General features: G+C 40.3%; 1 protein-coding gene, 1 long non-coding RNA gene and 1 other non-coding gene across 3 annotated transcripts in view; all 3 read right to left on the bottom strand.

Annotated features, from left to right (window-relative positions):
• The window catches only part of LOC126020055 (uncharacterized), a 1,004,964-nt gene that overhangs the window by 845,918 nt on the left and 136,819 nt on the right, over nucleotides 1–22,227 (bottom strand). The window lies entirely within an intron of this gene.
• Nucleotides 1–22,227, bottom strand: part of OSBPL3 (oxysterol binding protein like 3) — a 210,965-nt gene that overhangs the window by 67,328 nt on the left and 121,410 nt on the right. Inside the window, exons 3-10 of the mRNA XM_049781437.1 lie at nucleotides 16,504–16,620; nucleotides 16,302–16,355; nucleotides 14,906–15,019; nucleotides 10,641–10,808; nucleotides 9,157–9,277; nucleotides 5,426–5,529; nucleotides 5,130–5,222; nucleotides 3,287–3,443 (exon numbers count right to left, since the gene is read on the bottom strand). Of these exons, the coding sequence (XP_049637394.1) occupies nucleotides 3,287–3,443; nucleotides 5,130–5,222; nucleotides 5,426–5,529; nucleotides 9,157–9,277; nucleotides 10,641–10,808; nucleotides 14,906–15,019; nucleotides 16,302–16,355; nucleotides 16,504–16,620 (928 nt within the window). The remainder of the gene's footprint in view (nucleotides 1–3,286; nucleotides 3,444–5,129; nucleotides 5,223–5,425; nucleotides 5,530–9,156; nucleotides 9,278–10,640; nucleotides 10,809–14,905; nucleotides 15,020–16,301; nucleotides 16,356–16,503; nucleotides 16,621–22,227) is intronic.
• Nucleotides 7,625–7,787, bottom strand: LOC126021295 (U1 spliceosomal RNA). Its single transcript, XR_007499857.1, has one exon. It is a non-coding gene; the product is annotated as a U1 spliceosomal RNA (small nuclear RNA).

Consider the following 22,227-nt stretch of genomic DNA (forward strand, 5'->3'; position numbering starts at 1 on the left):
GAAGCTAATAAGAATTTTTTAATTCCAGTCTCCATAACTAAAGTCAGAGAAGATAATTTCCTATCACTTCCAAAACAGAATCATGCCTATGTACTGTTTTGTGACCTTAAAGATGTCCTTAGAGACATATGATTAGCATCTTTCCTCATCTATAAAATATCTCAAGCCCCCAGGATAGGGGCAGAGAAAGCAGACAAGGAACACAGGCAGGGTAAAATGCAAGACTCATAATCCTCAGGAGCTCTGGCATCCACCAAGCCTCAATAAAAATATTTTAAGGTATTTTTTTGTTTTATTTTATAGGGCTAAGGGTCACATCTAGTGCTGCTTAGGGGGACACTTCCAGCTTGTTCTGAGGGGTAGCAGGTAAGTGTTCGGGAGACCAACCACAGACTTGCTGCATGCCCTCTTCGTGACCACTCTCAGGGATTTTTAAAAAATATTTTCTTTATTTAAGCACCATGGTTACAGAAATGTTCATAGTTGGGTTTCAATCATAGACCGTGCACCACCCCTCACCAGTGCAACTTTTCAACCACCAGTCTCCCCCATTTCCCTCCTCCCCCACCCCTGCCTATTTCTCTCACTAACATTGTCATGGTAGTTATCAGTACAGTTAGAGCTCTAGCTGCACTCACTGCTCTTTGTGGTAAGCTCCACATTATAGGCTGTTCTTCCAGGCCCTCATCTCTATTGTCTCTGGACGTTACTGCCATACTCTTTTATTTTTCTAATATCCCACAGATGAGTGAAACTATTCTATGTCCCTCTGACTCATTTCATTTCTGACTCATTTCCCTATGCCCCTGTCCCTCTGACTCATTTCACTCCGGGATTTTTTTTCACCCCCATCCCATCCACCCAAATTTCAGTTTTCTTATTTTGTTTGTCCTTTTTGGGGAGCCAGACCCAGCTGTGCTCAGGGCATGCTTGAGGGTGTTGTACTCAGGGACCAACTCCTTATGGAGTTCAGTGGACCTCATGCAGTGCTGGGTTGGCTGCATACAAGGCAAGTGTCTTAACTCCTTAACGTCTTCAGTCTCAGGTTTCTCATCCATGCAATGGAAATTATAATAATATCAATTCCATTGTTGCTGCTTGGCTTTTCAAACACAATGTGTGTAAAGTACTAACAGACATCTGCCACAACAGGTACTGTCTCTAAGGCAGACATTGTTATCATCATGAATACTGCTATAGACTGTCCTGGAATATGATCACATTGACTGAAAAAATTCATTCCTTTTACTGTTTACCGTTTAAGCTACTTCAATTTGGTGGCCCAGTGGAGATCCTCCCAGGTATTCTTAAGGAGATAAGGTCTCAGTCCATCAAGATAGGGGGCACGGAAGCCACCTCTGTGTTGCTGGCTGAGGGGTTTGTGAGAAGGAAGAAGTGATGTCTGGAATCAAACGAGGGCTTCGTATGTGCAAGGCAAGCACTCCACCCTTCTAATTTCTCTCTCTGGCACGAGGTAGGTTATTTCCAATTCACAGATACAGGTATATGACACTTGGTTTCCGCAGTGGTAGCATCTTACCTAATTGTAGTACAACGGCAAAGCCAGGAAACTGGCATTGCTATACAATTCTAGCTCGGATTGGACCAGTTTTCCATACTCTCATCTACAAACATGTGTCAATTACAATCGATCTACAATTCAATCTACAAATGATTTGAACCTGCAATCGATTATAGATTATAATTATTGTAATTTGGGGTTATTTTTCTTTTCTGGGTTCTAGGTCACATCCAATGATACTCAGAAATTACTCCTGGCTCTGCACTCACTCCGAGTAAGATGCTGGTTGCAAGGATGCCGTGTGCGAGGCAAATGCCCTACCTGCTGTACAATCACCAAGGTCCCTACAATAAATTGTAGATTATAATGATCCCTCCTGACAAAAAGGGAAAAGAAACAGCACAATATTATCATATGTATGTAATGGAATTAGGACCACCATCAGGATCCAAACCTTCCCATCCTCCTCATGGTCTCTCCTGGGACCCCTTTAGAATCACACATTTATATTCCCTCTGTTCCTCATAGTAGCCTCTCTCTTCTCCATGTTATGTTTTATCATGTAAAAAGTATTCTATAAGTGCTCATGACATAATCTTTTGGGATTGGCTATTTTCATCAGCACCAACCTTATGTTCTATCTATACTGCTCTATCCCCAGTCTGTTCCTCTCAATTGCTAAGTAATACTCGATTTGGAGGCACAGTAGTGAATGCATGCTTAATTTTATAAAAAGATGTCAAACAATTTTCCCACGTGGCTGTACCATCAAGCGCTGGTACCAGAAATTGAGGCGAGATCTAGTTTCTTCATTCACATCCTCACCAGCATTTGGTACAGTCCGTATTTGCTTTTTTTTTTATCAGCTTTTCTAACTGGTATAAGTGTATTACCTCATTGCAGTTTTAATCTGCATTTCCCTAATGTCCAATGATAATCAGATAATGATAATTATATTTATTCTAATTTTTGGCACCATGAACAATGCTATAATGAATGTCTTTATTTGGATACTTTTTAAGGGTATTTTAATTGGAGCACATCTGATGATGCAAAGGGCTGGCTCTTAACTCAGGAATCACTTCTGACAGTGCTCGGGGGACAATATCAGGTATCAGGGATCAGACCCAGATTGTCTGCTCTACTATTCTTCAAAGTGGAGCTGCTATATAGGCAAATATAAAATATCCTGTAAATTAAATTTTTATGAATGATAGAAATGCAAATGTTTTATTGAGAAAATAGTTGAAACATATTGCCATTTTGCCCTTTATATTGTGCCAATTTTCATGTGTACCAGTGACATATGAATTGGTAGTTTCAGAAGTACACCTAACCAGTAATGTGTGGTTTAGTGGTAAGGCACATTCCTTGCATGTGTGAGACCCTATAATCCATCCCTGGCACAACACAAATACATATACAATACACATGTATTGGCACACATGTATGCCAAAAAAAAAAAATATATATATATATACACACACACACACACACTTTGTGTATATATGCATATTACATAAAGTATAACTATAGATCTAAAATGTACCTACAGCTCTCCCTATCTCTCTGCAAGGTATTAAAAAGGAACTTCTTGCCAATGTACTCTCTAGTACCAGGAAAATAAAATGAATATTACATTGCTCAAAACCTTAATAGAGCAGAAAATGAACCAACTAAAATCACTTCTCTTGGGACATTCTATAGTCAGGCATGCATTTAACATTTCCACCCAAAATATTAGCAGAAAGAAAACTCACTTACTTTTATGGGCAATATGACACAGGTCTTCTTGCATTTTAGAAAATTCTGATGAGGTTTCAGAGCCATCAGAATAATTTTTGTCTTCTCCAAAGTCAAGTGTGGACAGATTAGGATTGGAGGAATGCAGTCTGACAGGGCCAGGAAAAGGTTTAGGAACCTAAAGTGACACCAAAGGGGATGTTTCCTTTTAGATGCAAATTGCTTAAAATAGGTACTTGGTTCTATTGATTGGTAGTAGTAAGAGAAACATTTTATAGGTTCACCTTTCTACTAGGGAATAGCTTCTACAAAAAAAAAAAAAAATGACAACTCAGGAAGACACTTTTCAAAGAAACTTGACTGCTTGCAGAATAAAAATAGGTGAGAAATCACATATACTTCTGGGAAATGATAGAAGTGTTAAAGTTAGAGTTTGCAAATGACAGCTAAAGCTGCCAGGCTTTTTCTCCTTTATACTCATTTCCTTCCTCCTGGCAATATTCATCTGTCACCTATCTAGGTTGTTGATAGTCACCAGGCTTAAGAATGTCTTCTTTGTACCTGGTACTTTTATGAAACAAACTTGTCAAGCACTGGAGTGACTGAACAGTGGTAGGGCATGTGCCTTGTGCAACCCAGGTTCAATCCCTAGTATCCTATATGGACCCTCAAGCCCATCTGAAGTGATCCCTGAGTACAGTAGAGCCAAGAATAAACCCTGAGCACTACCTGCTGTGCCCCCATCCAAAAACCCAAACCCAAACTAACTTTTCAAATGCCTGAACACTTGAGAACATTCTTCAACTTGAAAAGAATTGAAATTCAATCCGAAAAACTTCGAATTAAAAAACATATCATATAATAGGTGTATGTATACATATAGATATATATGTACACATATACTGTATATACACATATAATCTATATGTAACTTTATGGTTAATTTTGATCTAAACAATGTCACAATTTTAAATGAAAAAAAAAAGGTAGGTCTTTTTGTTTTGTTTGTTTTTCTTTTTTGCTTCTTGGGGCCATACCAGTTTACGCTCAGGGGTTACTCCTGGCTATAAGCTCAGAAATCGCTCCTGGCTTGGGGAACCATATGGGATACTGGGGGGATTGAACTGCATGCGGTCTGTCCTAGGTTAGCACATGCAAGGCAAATGCCCTATCACTTGCACCACCGCTCTGGCCTCAAAAAGGGAATTTTTATTGGGGGGTGGAGGACTCTCAGTGGAGTTACACCCAGCTCTGTGTTCAGGAGCTGTGGGTCTGAGAATATAACCTAGACAGGCTTGTGCATGTACTCAACCCATGAAGAGATCTTTGTGACCCCACCATGTCACAATTTTATATGCAATGGTTTAGCTCCAATTTTTGGTCTATGGCTTCACTGTACATCGGAAAATTAGTGTACTAGTAAGTTGGAAGAGAGAAGCACAACAGTATGTCATGAAGGCCTAGCCATAAAGACTCTAGCATGTGGGCTCAGAGGGACGCTGATTCCAATAAAGCCCAGCAGGATAGGTGAATCAGAGCACACAGCCACAGCACACACAATACAAGTCCACCTCTGAGCAGAAAAGAGGCAGACAGGTTGAGCATTAAAAGAAGTGGAAATCCCAACCCTAGAAATGCTTGCAGGCCTTGCAACCTCAGGCCACTTATCCCTTAATCCAACACCCATTATAAAATATAAGCAAGACCCTCACTGGGTCAGAGAGAATTCTAGAACAATCACTCATCTGTTCTACTTGAACCCATATGGGTTCATACATAACATGGCACGGATTCATGACACGGTGTGCAGAGGAGGACCAAGGAGGGTATTCTCTAAGTGCCCATGTTCAGGGGGAGCGGTTACCTGCAGTGTTCCTTTGGCATCTTTGCCAAGACCTCTGGACCGCCACCTCCTGTGTGATCTTTTTTCCTTTTTGGGACTTTCAAAAGCTCCACCCTTTGTTTCAAAACAGGAAAGAGAGCACAGACAGTAAGGTCCACCAATCCAGTAGGGGTAAATGCATAGCCAAGTGACCACCGCCGGCCCCTAAAATCTGGCTGCAGCAACCACCAGACAACCCTGTTGTTAGTAACAGGCTAGTGAGGAGCAAGGCCAGGAGAGGACTGCCCAGAAGCAAGCAGAAGGAAGATGTGGCTCACCTGCATGGCATTGATGGCGGGGGCCGAGTATGTGCGGTGCAGCACATCCATGCTTTGTAGAAGCTGATTCATCTCCACCAGGTAAGCATGACAGTGGGTGAGGTCTGTATGAAACAATGCAAAAGAGAAGGCATAAACACTTACCTTGGCATCAAGAATCATTATGTTAGTTCTAGCTGTTTCTCTTATTTATCTAGATCTGATTTACATCTAGATATTTAACACTGTTTTTCTATAATTTACATATGGATATTTAATTTCATAATTTACATCTGTATATTTAAGATTCTTTTTTTCATTTCTGTTTTTTTTTGTTTGTTTTTTGTTTTTTTTTTTGGGGTCACACCTGGCGGTGCTCAGGGGTTACTCCTGGCTGTCTGCTCAGAAATAGCTCCTGGCAGGCACGGGGGACCATATGGGACACCGGGATTCGAACCAACCACTTTAGGTCCTGGATCGGCTGCTTGCAAGGCAAACACCGCTGTGCTATCTCTCCGGGCCCTCTTTTTTTCATTTCTTTATTTAAGAATTGTGGTTACAAACATGTTTATAGTTGGGTTTCAGTTATAAAATGTATAACCTCCTTCACCAGTGAAACTTTTCCACCACCAATGTCCCCCATTTCTTTCCTCCCCCAACCCCTGTCTTTGAAACAGGCATTCTTATTTCTCTCTCTCACTATCATTGTCCTGGTAGTTAGTGTAGTTATTTCTCTAACTGTACTCACCACTCTTTGTGGTAAGCTTCATATCATGGACTGGAATGGCTCTAGATTGCCTTGGTTCAAGGCAGAGTTCTATAGAAGCACCAGCTGGAATAAGCTTAATGAATATCAAGAATGTTCCCTGAGTTTCGGTTCCCTATTCTGGCAAAGGGTGGGAAGGATTCAATAACCACACACTGAGCTCACAAAATAGTTACAAGTTAAGTGAGTTAAATATGCAGAATGATTCTGGGAGTTAGGGAAGAAGGTAGGTCAAATTGTAGAGCATATGCCTAGAGTGCACAGCACATTGCAAGCATCAATTAAATCAGTCACTGCCATCACTGCTGCTACCGCAATCCTTGTCTGTTTCATCTTCTAATCACTGACTATCTCTGTCCATAAGAGGCTGTGTGATTGGAAGTGAGAAAAAGGTTGTATTAGTCTTTAAGTATAACTGTGAGTCATGACTCTGAATGAGGACCAGGACATTCTTCTGCAGACAACCAGACAAAATCTGAAGCCCCTCAGATCAGCTTCTAACTTCCAAGGAATCCTCAAGTGGCAAGTCATAGGTCACTGCTACTTCTGTAGAGTCAAAGTCCAAAGGCCTTTTTCAACATCATTCTCCAATGACGCTATCACAGAATCACCAAGGGAATGTGTCCATACACAGAGTCAGGGGACTCACCCCCTCACCTTAACCCAGATGTGGGGAAAGTCTCTTGGGTCCGAATGTGAGAATTCATAGTTTTAGTAAGTTTCAGAGTCAGGCCAATCAATGATGCTGAAACAGAGACAGGTCTCTGAGTTTACTATCCTCGAATGTCACTCAGTGAGTGACATGAGTTATATTTATTAGGAGGCAACAACTCTAAGGCCTTATGTGTGATCACACCTGCATTCAACAGACAACATCATTCTCAAATTTACCACTTGGTAATTTCTCTAACAGTAGTTAGGTATTTCCTGTAGTGGGGGGGGGGGTCATAACCAGTGTCACTCAGGGGTTACTCCTAGCTCTACGCTCAGAAATTGCTCCTGGTAGGCTCTGGGAGCCATATGGGATGCCGGGATTTGAACCACCGTCCTTCTGTATGCTAGGCAAATGCCTTGCAAGTCTCCATGCTATCTCTCTGGCCTACTTCCTGTATTTTTATATTTTATTTTTATATTAAACTTCCATAGTTTACAATGCTATTAATAATTGTTTCTTGGAGGTAAAAATGACTATACAATGGGTAAGGCATTTTCCTTAAATACAGCTGGCCCAGCTTTGATCCCCAAATTTGATATCTCAAATTGTTCCCTGAGCCTACCAGGAGTGATTCCAGAGTACAAAGCCAGAAGTAATCTCTGACCAATGCTGGGTGTGTCCCCAATAGTTTCTCATTCATATGATTTTATCAGTAGTTTTAATGGTAGTTTATACTATAAAAATCAATGTTAGATTCTTTTTAATTTTTTTAACTTTATTGATTTTTTTTCCTGTTTTTCAGGGGAAAGTGCGTACGCAGTCCCTCACAATCACTAATTACACAGTCGAATTTCCAATATTTGGGGAAATCGCAGGGGTCAGCACGCCTGGAGTACAATGGGTGAGTCTCACCCTGGGAAACCATCTTCCTGATCATGGAATCACCACTGCCAGGTAAGCTCACTATGATTTACACAATGATTGATTGGTTTTTGGGCCACACCCAGCGATGCTCAGGGGTTACTCCTGGCTCTGCACTCAGAAATCTCCTCTGGCAGTCTGGGGGATGACAGGAATCGGACTGGGTCCTTCCCGGGTAGGCAGCATGCAAGGCAAACACACTACTGCCATCCTGTCTCTCTGGTCCCTGAAGATTCTTCAAAAATTAAATAAGTCTAAATCCTATTTCCAGAAAATAAATTCCATGTTCTGAATTCCATCAATGGCCATTGGTTTATTGGTTCCCAGGATGATTTGTACCTAATCACGGTTAAGAAAACTTGGCAATTTACCAGGATTAGTAGGGGGAAACAAGAAAATCAAGGTACAGTGAGTAGGGCATTTGCCTTGTAAGCAACTGACCAAAGTTCAATCTCTGGTACCACATATGAGGCTGCCAGGATTGATCCCTGAGAATAGGGCCACAAACGGTTCTTGAGTACTGCTGGGTATGGCACAAAGACCAAAAAATAAATAAATGAATAAATAAATAATTAATAAATTGATAACTGTACCCTGTTCTAGATCAAGCTAGATAGATTCTTTAAGAAAAAAGCCTATGGATATTTTTTTATTCTAGAAACTCTCTTGGAGCCAAGGAATTAGCTCATGGGGCTAAAGAGCATGCCCAACATGTACAGGGTCTCATGTGGGCACCATAGGACCTCCTTAGTACTGCCAGATGGAGCTCTGTAGTACCCAACATATGTGAGGTCCCCCTGTGTTCCTCCTGTGTTTTCTGGGAAGAGAATTTTTTGGGATCTCCATTTGTCTCACCCACTTGTCTATGTAATAAAGATCTTGAAAGTTAATGTGCTTAATGTTCATTTTGTCTCTTAAAAAGAAAAGAACTGTACAAAACACCTACCCTGGAGACTTATTTAGCAGTCTACAACAAGGGAGGAAGAGTGAGAGTGAGAGACCGAGAAAGAGCAAGAGAAAGAGAGAAATGCCTGTCACAGAGGTAGACAGGGAAGAGGAAAGGGGCGGGGGGGGGGGGGGGGGAAAGAGTAGGAGAAAAACTGGGAACATTGATGGTGGGAAATATGCATTGATGAAAGGTGTTAAAATATTGTATCATTGAAACTCAATCATGAGCAACCTTGTAATTGTGTATTTCAGGGTGATTCAATTAAAGAATTTATTTATAGCAACAATAAAATAAACAACCCAAGGAACGACTCGGAGTGTCTTTGGCTAATCATGATAGCAAACCTAGTGAATAAAATAGGCAAAGATGTAAACCAGTACAAGTTCATCTAAATTTCAAATACCAGACCAGTATAATCTAAGCACAAGACTGCATGGCGCAGAGATTTAAAGTCATTCTACCTTTTGAGCACTTTTCCATGTCTTCTGAAGACTGTAACCACGATGGAACTCGAGACTCACCACAAGAAAATGGCAAACTGCTTCCAGTTTGAAACAAATTCTGCTTTGATATACTGCTACGCTGTTTCACAGATGAAAAAAAAACACAAAAATTATAAATATAAACAGAGTCCAGTGGAAAGTCTTTGTGGCAAAGAAAAACAACGTTATTTTTTATTGAAAGAACTAATTGCGGCTGATCTAAGCTTCAGCTACAGTACTCTATTGGAGACCCCAACTTGACTATACCATGCATGAGGACTTGGATGGGAGACCCTAAGTTCTTATTTTGTTAAATGATAATCAGGCCAAAATAGTCATAGAACTGTTGGGGAATGGTTTGCAATCCTGTATGTCTGTGTCTGGACCTATCACTTCTCCTATCTACAAAATTAATTTTTTAATTTAAGTTTCATTCTAATCCCTTTGATTTACAATGCCCAATAATCACAGGATTCCTTGCAAGCAATATTCTAACCATATAACCTCTACCAGAGTAGCCCAATTCCCTCCAACATTGTATCAGGATCCCCTCAACTGAAACCACCCATTCCTAGTGCCTTCACCTTGCCAAATAAGCACAGATCCATAGACCAGTTTTCTCAGGTTGCTTTTGGCCATTTTTATTTCCTTACTATGCTTCTTTATGTCCTACATAGAAGAGAGATTGTTCTGTATCTGTCTCACAACTTCTGACTAACTTCACTTAGCATAGTCCCCTTTAGATCCATCTAGGGGTTGGCATGATGAATTATTTTCTTATACTTTAGTTGTATGCCACTGTTTATATGTACCACAGATTTTTTATCCAGTCTTCTGTTCTTGGACACATGAGTTGTTCCAGATTTTGACAATTGTGAATAATGCTGCAATGAACATAGGCCTACAAATGTCTTTTCTGAATAGTTTTTGGGCCTTTGGGTAAATAGATGGCCAGAAGTATAATCACTGAGTCACGTGGAAGCTCAAGTCTTAACTTTTGGGAAAGGGCCCATATTACTTTCTGGTGAAGCTGAATCAGTTGGCTTTCCCAGCAGGAGTCAATTAGGATCCTTTTCCCCCATATCCATGCCAACATGGGTTGTTGTTCATAATTTGCACCAGTCTCACTGGCATAAGGTAATCTCATCATTGTTTGATTTTGCATTTTCCTGATGATAAATTCCCTATCACTTCTTACAAATGAATGAGAAAACCAAAGACTGAACTGGCCAATAAAACCAGAGCACTGAAGGATGGTAAATCCTGCTTATTCACTTTTCTTCACTTGCAGCCCAGCTTTTAGGCCCAGAATTAGCTCTGGCCCTATTTCTGACCAACCAGAATATGGATTGACATAATACCAGCTCAGGCTTACTTTGTTTCCCCTATAAACAGCCTTCCAGATGGGATTTCCACAGCAAAGCCACCACCTTTGTTTAGATTGATTATCGACAACTGATTACCTTCCTACTTGACATGGAGTCTAAGACCCCAGGAGCACCATCTGTGACGCTGGATCCCGGAAAAAAGTGATTCACTTCATGTGGAAACATGGCAATTTCATTCTGACGGTACATTCTGTGATGACGGAGTTTGGACACCCACTCATCAAAGACTTCTTCTGACTTGACCTAAGTGATATTTCATAAAATATTTTATAAGATATTTTCATAAAATCAACAAGGTCACTCAAGAAAAGTAGTTTGCCAACTTGAGGCCACTTCTAAACCCTCACTTTTCAAACTGACACATAAAATTATACATATAATCTCATTCTTGATTCAGTTTACATTTATGTGCTCTAGGAAACTAGTTTTTGGAGAATGTGAAGAGTAAAAAGGATCTTCTGGAACATTAGATTTGGGTTTTCCTGAAAAGAGTCTAACTGCTATGCTATTATTAAGAAAACATAGTACCAGTTACATTAAAGCATAAATAAAAATTTATATTTCTAAGCATTTATTTCTAATTTTGTCTTGTTTCCCCTATTTTGCTGAAAATATTGGTACCATTTATCATTTCAAAAAATTTTAAAAATATTTCAAAACCCTTCAGATCAATCTTCTCTGAACTAGAACAGATTTGTATGTTTTTCTCAACATATTTAAACTTGTTAATCTTCATCTTGCCCTAATATTGCTAAATATATGCTAATGAATGTGAAGGATCATTAGAATAAAAGGATTTTTGCCATTCTCAGAAATAGGAAAAAATATCTGATAAAGTAGTACTGGTAATTTTCAGGATTCCTCAAGTACACATCTCTCTCTCTCTCTCTCTCTCTCTCTCTCTCTCTCTCTCTCTCTCTCTCTCTCTCTCTCCTCTCTCTCAACCCTTCTCTTGTCATTCTCTCTATAAATGAGTGACTAGAAGATTTAATTCCCCTGAAGAATAATGTTTATAAGTAGTAAGTTTTATTAAAAAAATATTCTTTAGGACCAGAAAGATAGCATGGAGGTAAGGCGTTTGCCTTTCATGCAGAAGGTCATTGGTTCGAATCCCGGCATCCCATATAGTTCCCAGAGCCTGCCAGGAGCAATTTCTGACCATGGAGCCAGGAGTAACCCCTGAGCGCTGCCAGGTGTGGCCCCAAAACAAATATATATACATATACATATATATATGTATTCTTTAAATTTTTTAATCAGGAAAGCTCCAGTGCTTCAGCACTTAATAGGAAATATTTTAAATGTTCATAAAAATACTAAAAAAAGGCTACACCAAAAAACCTGTACACTACAGTTGCTTCTTCCTAGTCAATATTTGTGTGTAAGAGAGCATATTAATATGCTCAGGATAAAAACTGTGAATACCTACATTTTTGAAGTCAGAGACTCATGAAGTAATTACTTCAAAAATTACTCAAGGGAAGCAATGGTAGGTTCACTTACAAGAAGAAAAATCCAGGCCAGTCCTTTTAAAATCTTTACTAATGCCACAGTGGAGAGCAAAGTCATGGGGATAAATGTCAGCACCAACATCCTTTCAGGAAGTGTTACATTGATTTTAATGTATCTTGTATTGATTAAAAGCACACACGAGACGTATAACCCTTCCCAGTGCTAGTGTATATGTCATTTACAGGAAGAAATATTACAAATAGATGTGCATCCATTTGTCTTCCCTAACTTATGTTTTTGAAACATATTGCATTTCCCAGATGTGGTTAGCAGGAATTTTATAGGAATCTTCTGTCATCTTCTGCATTGATCTACTCTCAGGGTCCTCAAGAATTAATGCCTAATGAATTCATCTTTGACCTACATTTTTATTGGTTAAACAGGTAAAGAATAAAAGCACTTTATAACAATAACCGATTGTAGTTCTATTTCAACCCCTGAGGTATTTATAAGGCCATGGGTAAACAGCCTCTTAGCCTCTCTGTTGCCCAGATCTGCCAACTACAAAAGAAGAGAACAGATTGGATCGCTCACACTGAAAAACTCCCTGACCCTGAGGCTATTAATCAGGCTCCTTTGAGAACTACTCAGAGCTAACAGTTAAGAGTTAATTCCAGAAAAGTGAACCAGAAATGTCAACAGGACGTCAGTGCATCACTGTGAACAATGCGAAGCTGTGATTTAAGGCATTCTAGTTCTTTCTTTCTTTCTTTCTTTATTTATTATGTTGGGTTTGGGGCCATACCTGACAATACTGGAAATCATAGTGCTACTCCCATTAGTACTCAAAGGGTGAGGTAATATTGGGAGTCCAACCCAAGCTTCCTGCATGTAAAGCATACACTCGGTCTGTCAAGCTATCTCTCTGATCCTTTAGTTCTTGTAAAACTCATAAAGAATTATCATCTTTACCACTATATAAGAACCACATCTATCCCAACCCATAAAGCACAGAAGAGAATCACTGAAGAATGTAGAGAGGATTGCAGATATCTAAGAGGAGATTGAGAAATGGGGTGGCAAGTGGAGGGATGTTCTTTCTTAAATCTTGTTTTCTTTCTTTTGTTTTGTTTTGTTTTTGTTTGTTTGTTTTTGTTTTTGAGCCACACCCAGCAGTACTCAGGAGTTACTCTTGGCTCTGCAGTCATAAATCACTCCTGGCTAGCTCAAGGGACCATATGGAATCCCCAGGGATCAAACCCAGTTCTGTTCTGGGTCAGCTGTGTGCAAGACAAATGCCCTACCACTATGCCCTACCACTCCAGCATCTCTTGTTTCCTTTCTTGTTTCTTCCTTGTCTCCCTCTTTTCATTCTAGGAGTAGATTTTATACCCAAGGAATATCTGGCATCACCTAGAGACATTGTAGATTACTATGTCTGGAACAGATTACTGCCATCATCTGGAGAGTGTGGTTCGAGGATAGAGCACAAGACTGGCTGCCAACTACCAGGAGCTCCCAACCTAACTGGTCCTTAATGCCAACGTGAGAAATACTGCTTTACAGTTAACTGCAACCACAGGGATAGAAACTAGGATGCAGCCAGCTTGTCAGACAGCTGCTTTCCTTGCCCAGTCTCCTAACCAGGTGGATGTGTTATGGATGCATTTATCCAAACACTATACACAGGCTCTGGAGAAAGCATTTACTTTAAAGCATGCAGTTCAGCAGCTCCTGGTTTGACTATCCGAAGCCTCAGCACCCTTTCTCAATATCCCCAGTAATGTGCCCAAGGCAAAGAAGAGTCTTAACATGTTCTCAATTAACTCCTAACATCTGGGTTCCACCTAATAATTATATACAATAACTACACTTATTGAGATTGCTGAGGGGCTGAGCATGATGCCAGATTTTCTTTAAGAAGCCTTATAAGATGTGCACTATAATCATTTCCCTTTTGGAGAAGAGGTGGGTTGAGAAAATGAAACTTTCAGAGCTCAAATAATTTGCCAAAGGATGGTTACTAAGTAGGCAGGTCAAAATTCGAACCAAATCGAGATCTCCAAGTCTCTACGCCTCATGATTTTCACTATACACCTAAGTTTCTTAAACTGTGGGCAAGACTCTACATGGAGTCACATCAGTTAACTGAAGGTCATGAAAAGTCTTAAAAAACTTGTTTTAAGAGGGCTAGCAAGTTAGTTCAAGTATTAAGGTGCATGTCTTGCATGCAACTGATCCTGGTTTAATCCCTGGAAATATGTTTCCCCAACTACTAGGAGGATTAATCCCTGTGCACCACCAGTGAGGTCCCAAACATACTTTAGATGGAAAATTTCTGGCATTTCCTATAAGCTAAAAATTTTAAAGGAATCTTGATTCCTTTAAATAAGCTAAATAAAATAAGCTAATGTAGGGGCCGGAGAGATAGCATTTGCCTTGCATGCGGAAGGATGGTGGTTCGAATCCCGGCATTCCATATGGCCTTTGAGTGCTGCTGGGTGTGACCCCCCCAAAAATAAGCTAATATAAATACTGGATTTCAGAAAAATCATTTTAACCTAGATTAACTATAGCAGGTGCTACCTAAAGACCAAGGAGGCATATTTAGAAATATGAATTTTTCTTGGTTTCTGATGGAGTGGGACAGGAAAACGATTTCCACAGTGAGAGATAATCCCGCATGGTGAATGGTCCTGCCCAAAGATCAATCATGACTACTCCAAACACTCTTTTGGTGAAGATTCCCTACATGTTTGCTGAAGGCTTAAAATAACAAAGAGTAGTGCCAATAAGATAAAAACTCACATACCCCTTGATACAAAAATATACCCGAGAAATATACTCGAGAAAAATATGCCAAGAACAGCTTCTGAGAAGCCTCTCACCTTCAGATGATAGATGTGCTCCTCAGTGTCCAGATCAATGCATTTTGATGACTTCTTGACAGACATCACTGAAAGCCCAACATCAATGCAGCCATGCAGTTTCTCTCTCTCTATCTGCAAAGACACAGAGCAAGTCACTAACAGTAGCAGCATCTTTTAAGCAAGAAGACGTGGCACATAGATAACACTGTTCAGCCATGAGCAGAACTGAAATCTTGCCTGTGCAATGATTTGAATGCAAATGCAGGCTGTCGAGGTAGGTGACATAAATCAGAAGGAGAAGTAGATGATCTTTCTCATGTGTGGGGAAATAGAGAAACCAAGCAAGACAAATAAGTAAAACCACAGCAGTGCTTCGTAGAAGCCAGTGCCCAGACAAGTGTGGCAATGCACTGTCTTATCTAATGTGTGAGGCAGAGCACACTTTCTCCATTTTACAGATGAGAAGACAGAGAGGTTTGGGATAAAGAGGCTGATGCAGCTAGAAGAGAAGGAAATCAAGACTTGAGTCCTGTGGAGCCACTTGCCAAGCCATAAATTCACTAGAATATACCCTTGCCTCCTGCTGACTTCATTTCTGCTGTCTAAATTCATTGAGAAGGCATCCCAAAGGAAGAGCAGGGGCAGGAAGCCCAGTCTGGCTCCTGTTAGACAAGAATTCTGTTGCGTTTTCTACCTGCAAGCCCACAAGATGAACACTCTGAGAAGCAGGGCAAGGAAGGAAGCAGAAATAAGGCAGGGGAGAAAGGGCTGCCTCTCAGGACAAAACTGACAGTCAGAGACCCACCATAGCCTCTGCTTCATATTGGGAACCTTCACACATCACCTTCACCAAGGGCCTTTACACCAGTCCCAGTCACTCAACAGTGAAGTGACCTGGCCCCATGTTTTCTTCCAATGATCTCCCTACAAAGATGGTTTCTCCCACCTACAAACCCCCTTAGTGCAACCCCAAATCAGAAGAGATATCCCAATTACCCCATTGGGGAGTCCTTGCTCTTCCTTGGTAGGTTAACTAAGTCCAGTTGATTTGTTTTTTTCTTTTAAGAAGGCACACCCAATAATACTTAGACCCAGGGATCCTGAAGTGTTGGTGACAGAGTTATACTTGGTGGTGCTTGAAGTTTGGGGGTGGGGGGTCATAAGATGCTGGGGATCAAACCCAGGGCCTCATGCATGATCTGATCTATTACTCAGAGCTAGAGCAGTGGAGAACAAGCATCCCTCTTCATTAGTCTCAACCTCCTACCCAGCACATTACCCCCCCCCACACACACACACAGAGTTTCTTGTTGAGAGGAATTCATTTCTTCAGTGATCACAATCTAATCAAAGAGCTCAATAGCTATTCTTTTGGGATTTGTCAGCAGTACATTGGATTAAATAGAAGACTTACATCGGTTTGGCTCTTGGCATATTTCAAGATCCCTTTGTCCAGGTAGAAGAATCTCTGTAGGAAAGAAACCATAATTCATGGAGATATTAGAGTTAATACTCTTCCCCAGGCCCCAATACTCAACTACAAATTGAAGAAAAGTGCCCAAGGGGGTGGCAGGCAGTGGGACATAAGGAATGTGAGAGCTAGACCAGCTTCTTACCTTGTGCCAGCCTTTCAGAGGCCATTTTCTCTTTTTCAGTAAAAATCCTTTCTGCACCAACGGTTCCTGGGTGTAGTTCATCTCTCCCCTCAGTCCTTCCACCACTTCCCAGCTGTCCTGTTCCAACAAGAAACCTTGAACTAAATGGCTGTCATTTAAACAATCATCCTATTAAGAAGCACTTTATCCCATCAACAAATCTATCCAAAATGATGAGCCTAGTTTGGTTTTCTGGGAAGGAGAAATTTAAATTAAATTTCTGTTCAGTTCCTGGACTTCATAGATTCAACTTAATTTAATTCTCCCCTAAAGCTCTCTTGCAGGAAGAAATTTTTTTCTGATGACCACAGCTTAAGGTAAAGATTTTACTTTTGGTTCTATTTTGGTTCTCTTGGACATTATCACAGCTGTTTTCCCTTACCACCAGACTTCTATACATTTTAATCAAAAGTTACAGGAGGTCAAGGATAGGAAGGTAGGGGGAAATTGGCTTAAGAACTGGCAGAAAGGTACAAGACTAGATGCAAGTTGGTAAACATGTCACGATTTAGTTGAATTGGTATTTTCTCATTCCAGGCATTTAAACACTAGAAATTGGAAGCATTCTAAAGGCAGTTCTGCAGCACACATCTTCATCCTCTTTTCCAATTTTTTTTTTCATCCAGCCAAAGGACAGGTTGTTTTCAAGCCATGGCTATTGCATACAGGGCTGCAATAAAAACTGGAGTACAGACACATCTTTTGAGAGAAACAAGACTTTGTAGCTCAGAGCTTTTTGTGCTGAACAATTTGCTCCCATTCAAATTTCTAACTTACATGGGCTATGGGCAGAAGCCAATAGGGTGAGAATACAGACTAAAAATCTGAACAAGCCATGTAGGTGCAGAACAATTAGATTAAGGTCTCAGGAAAGAGCATGAGCTGCCTGGTTTGGTGCTATGTCCTCAGGTTTACTACAGGGGGAACACCAGACAAGAAGGGAGCTTGTTTTAGTGACTGAACCATCCTGATAGAGTCTCTCTCTGACAGACAGTCTACTCTATCTGGTAACAATGCACTGAGATTGCAGTTAAAAACGTATTCCAGAGCTTAACTCAACAGAGACACTCCAGAACCTGGACCTGTGAAATGATAATCTTCAGTAGGAAAAAGCCAAGCTGACGTTAAGATCTGTAGACAAAGAAGTTTATTAGAATGGTAACAAAGTGGGGCCGGAGTGGTGGCACAGCAGTAGGTCGTTTGCCTTGTACGCAGCTAAATAGGGCAGACTGCAGTTCAAACCCCTGGCAATCCATATGGTCCCTCCAGCCAAGAGCCATTTCTGAGCTCATATCCAGGAGTAACCCCTGGAGTGTCACTGGGTGTGGCCCCAAAACAAAAAAGAAAAAAGAATAGTAGCAATGTTGTGGAGAATTCTTCATTGCAACTATTAATACCTAAGTGTGCTCAAACAATAGTTGGGGAATGCATATCATGGTGCCACCCATGACCCCAAGAAATTAGGTTCATAATTTATTTTCAGTTCAGTAAAATAATCCTCAAAATTTAAAGGTTCACAAGTTGATGCATCTTTCATGAGTCTTTTCATGAATCGCTCCCAGAAAATCTTCTTCAGAGGCATGTATTATTTCATCCCTCAAGATTCCATCTATGCTTCCAAAGTGTTGCAATTGTTCAGTGCTTATATATAAGGTGAAATGGCCATACCTATTGAATATCAAATTTCTTGATGTTGTTAAGTGTTGGGTTCTGATTTTTGCAAAGTGCCTACCCTCCTATGAATCCAGCTGACATGTGTATAAAAAAACTTGATCCTGGAACAAAGGCAACAAACATATTTATGTTCTTGCAGGATCACAAATCAGCATGTATTTAAAGTGTGCCCAGTATATTTGGACTAAATGACTACTTACAATTGAAATGCACCACATTCATACTTGTGAAAGGATTATTCATGTCATCGTTGTTAAATGAAAACCTCAGATTTCATTGTTCTGAAAAATACTGTAAGAGGACCAAGGCCCTTTTATTTGTTTAAGACTCCCAAGCAGCAGGAAACATGTAGTGTTTAAGACTAGATAATCACGCACATGTCCTCAGTCATTCAATTGTGCAAAATGCAAAGACAAAGAGGGATTAGATATGGTTTTTTATTTAACAGAACTAAAAAGATAAAAAAGAAAAAGAATGAGATCATACCTATAGTTTGAAAGGAAATAAGAAGAGAATTTAAGTGTCCCAAGGGTTCACCTTAGAAAGATTCCTACTGAACAATATTGCAAAACCATAGTGTCTAAAAGGAAAAAGTGGAAAGAGAAAAAAAAATATATATATATAATACACACACACACACACACACAGAGAGAGAAAGAAAAATGTCTGCTACAGAGGCAGGCCAGGGAGAGGGGAGTTGTGAAGGATGGGCAAAAGGAAAACAGGGACATTGGTAGCAGGAATTGTGCACTGATGAATGTGTTGTAAATTTTATGGTTGAAACTCAATCCACACAACTTTGTAACTGTGTATCTCATGTTGTTTCAATTAAATAATTTATAAAAATAAAAATTTAAAAACCATCTATAATGTTAAAAAAAAAGATTTCTTCTGAATCTCTGTGATACTATGTAATGCCAAGTAATGAACTAATGTGGAAGGCAAAAGTGAGAGTGGACTGACTGATTGACTCTAAAGGTAGAAAAGTCCAAGAGAGTTGGTAGTTACTTCTCGAAAACATCCTCTTTCCTATCATTTATAGCTGGGCTCAGACTTGAAACTGATTCAGAAGGAAAAGGCAGAGATGAAATGTTTAAAAAAAGTGGAAGCTCTTTTTGAATATTTTTTGGGCTCACCATCAAATACTCCCCTAAAGCCTCCCCTTCTGCCACCACCCTTGGATCTTGCCAAACATTTCAGAGCCTGTACTCCTGGCTCTTTGGGGGTCACTCTGGTCCTTCCTAGACTTCAATACTGGGAGAACTGATGAAGTTTTTTTTCAGTATTTTGGGAGAGGGACCATACCCAAAAGTATTCATAACTCTCTGCTGCCTCTATACTCAGGGATCATTCCTGGTTGTGCTCCTCAGGGGACCATAAATTATGCCAGAGATTGTACCTTCATTGGCCACTTGCAAGGCCTTAGCTGCTGCACTATCTCTCCAGCTTCTTCACTTCTACTTTCTTTGAAATTTCTATAAAGCATTATATTGATATTTTCTGAATTATCCATGCAAATATATTAAAATGTATTTGATTTTCAGTAATGGATGGTTAGAATTATAAGGGGACATTGACATGAGATGATTAAGAACCACTATGAACTTGACACAAATTCTGGAAGGAAGAAAGCAGGCTGGACAGAGTATACTAAATTCACTTGGAAATCACAAGGGTTTTATGATATTATTATAAGTAACATCATTACTTATATATTAATATATGTAAGTTAATATTTATGTTAATAAATAACAACATTAATATGTTGCTCTCATTTTCAAATGTGTAGCCACTATGCCCCTTCTCTCTTTCCCACTATTAACCTAACCTATGCTCTCATCCAACCTAATTCAAGACTTCCACCTCTACCATTGTTTATGGGGTTGCATTGTCCTATACTCCATGCACTAGAAAGGTGAGAAGCTTTAAGGATATAGGCTAGATTGAGGAGAATTGGACCTCAGGACAGAAAAAGAACAGATTGCCACAGAATCTACCTCTCTTGTTTTTGTTGTTGTTTAGTATTTGGGTTACACTCAGCGGCTCAGGGGTCCTCTTGTCTCTGCACTCAGAAACCACTCCTAGCAGGCTCAGGGGACCATATGGGATACCAGTGATGGAACCTGGATTGGCTGTGTGCAAGTAAAATGCCCTAGCCACTGTTCGATCATTCTGGTCCATAAACTTTTTTACTAAAGGAAATGGGTATCTGGATACAGCATCTGTTGAATCCCACAAATCTAAAGCCATGGAGATGACCATGCAGCTAGTGTAGATATCCTACACTACCAGGCTAAAGTTCTGCCAGGCATAGGGATGGGTCTTAAAGCTCACTGAATCCTTAGGTAGAGGGAGAAAACTGTCACAGGGCTGGGGGAAGGAGCCTCTTCCAGTCTGGGGTTGAGTCTGACTAAAGTTAGTCTGGCACTGTCATCCAGCATTAAATTCAGTCTATTTCACTGAATGTCTAACAGCACCAAATATAGAAAGCTACTTCGTGGCTGGAAAAGCAGCTAAGCATTTATTCGTATTCATGACTGAGCGGGCCAAGTTCATTTCCATATTGCTGAGTGCACGCCTTAAAAGCATTTCCCTCCGGGACAGCTGTTGCCACAGCCTGGTGTCTGCACCTTCCAAGGCTGTGTTTCCATCTCTGCCCTGCAGGAAGGTATAAAAGACATGAGGGCCTCCCCTCTCCTCCAGCAGCTGAGCCCTGTTGTGCAAGTTGGGTGGTTGTGTCTATGGTGAATGGGAAGTTCTGATGATTTATTTAGTCTAATTAAAAAAAAATAACACAAGAAAAGAGCCAGCATTAAACTATGAGGAACCCCAGTTAAAAGGTTCTTAATAACTTGAAAGGCATTTGTGGATCTAGAGACCTCCATTGATGAGATCAGCAGTCTCATCCTTTATGGATTATACTACGACACACAGAAACATGAACCCATAGAAATCCACTAACTACAATGACAGTTTTCACAGACAACCAATTCTGTACAGTGACTGAGGGCTGGAGCTGTTGCTTCTCGTCAAATTATTTCCTCCTCAATTAAGATTTTGTGAACACCAGCAAGTTTGACATTTAAATAAAAAGAACAAATTAGAACCTGAAGAGCTAACACAGGGATTCAAATACTTGCCTTGCACACAGAGGATCCCTGTTCCATCTTCAGCATCACATAGGATCCCACCAAGTACCACCAGGAGTGATCTTTGAACACAGAGTCACAACTTTTGGGCACCAAGGAACAAGCCCCAAAACAAAACAAACTAGGATTGGAAAATGGCTTACAGGGCAAAGTGCTGTTAGAGCAAAATATGGGTCCAATTCTGGTCCTCTGAGGACTACCTGGATATGGCCTGTAAGCAGTAGCAGGCTGTCCTCCCCCCAAAAAAAAAAAGGGAAGAAAAAAGAGGGGGAAGTCAGGGGAGGGGGATGTAGGGATCTACTTTAGCAAGACACAAACTACCTTTGTGCATACTGATCACTAAGGGTCTTGAGAAAATGCAGATTTCAGTTCAGTAGGTCTGGGTTAGGCCCAAGCTTCCAAGTCCACTAGGATAGCCACATGCCAGATGATCAGATTGAGACCAGGCTAAGACCAAGCTATCATGAAAATCTGGGGCTTGAATCTAAGGGCAAAACAAGGACTAATGGATGGGAGTGGTAAGACTCTCAATTCCAGCATCATACAAATGATGGCTCATTCGGTTAGTAATTAGAGCTCTGAGAAATCCAATGGCTTCTTAATAAAGAGCCAATTCCCTGGTCATGGGAGGGCCCCATGAGAGGTGAAAGAGTTGCAGCAAAAGGGAATTCTAGACTAGGAAGAGCAGAATAAATGAACCTCAAAATCCCTTCCAAATCTCAAAACTCAATGCATGCAACATAGTATAGAATTTGATTTAGGCATGTGTGTTTACCAATGGTAACAAGGTGACTACAAAAGGAAGAATTCAAGCATCCACTCTGGGCTTTGTTTCAGGATATATATAATATATATATAATAT

This window comes from Suncus etruscus, chromosome 10 (genome assembly GCF_024139225.1).
Source record: "Suncus etruscus isolate mSunEtr1 chromosome 10, mSunEtr1.pri.cur, whole genome shotgun sequence".
In the NCBI taxonomy this organism is placed as follows: domain Eukaryota; kingdom Metazoa; phylum Chordata; class Mammalia; order Eulipotyphla; family Soricidae; genus Suncus; species Suncus etruscus.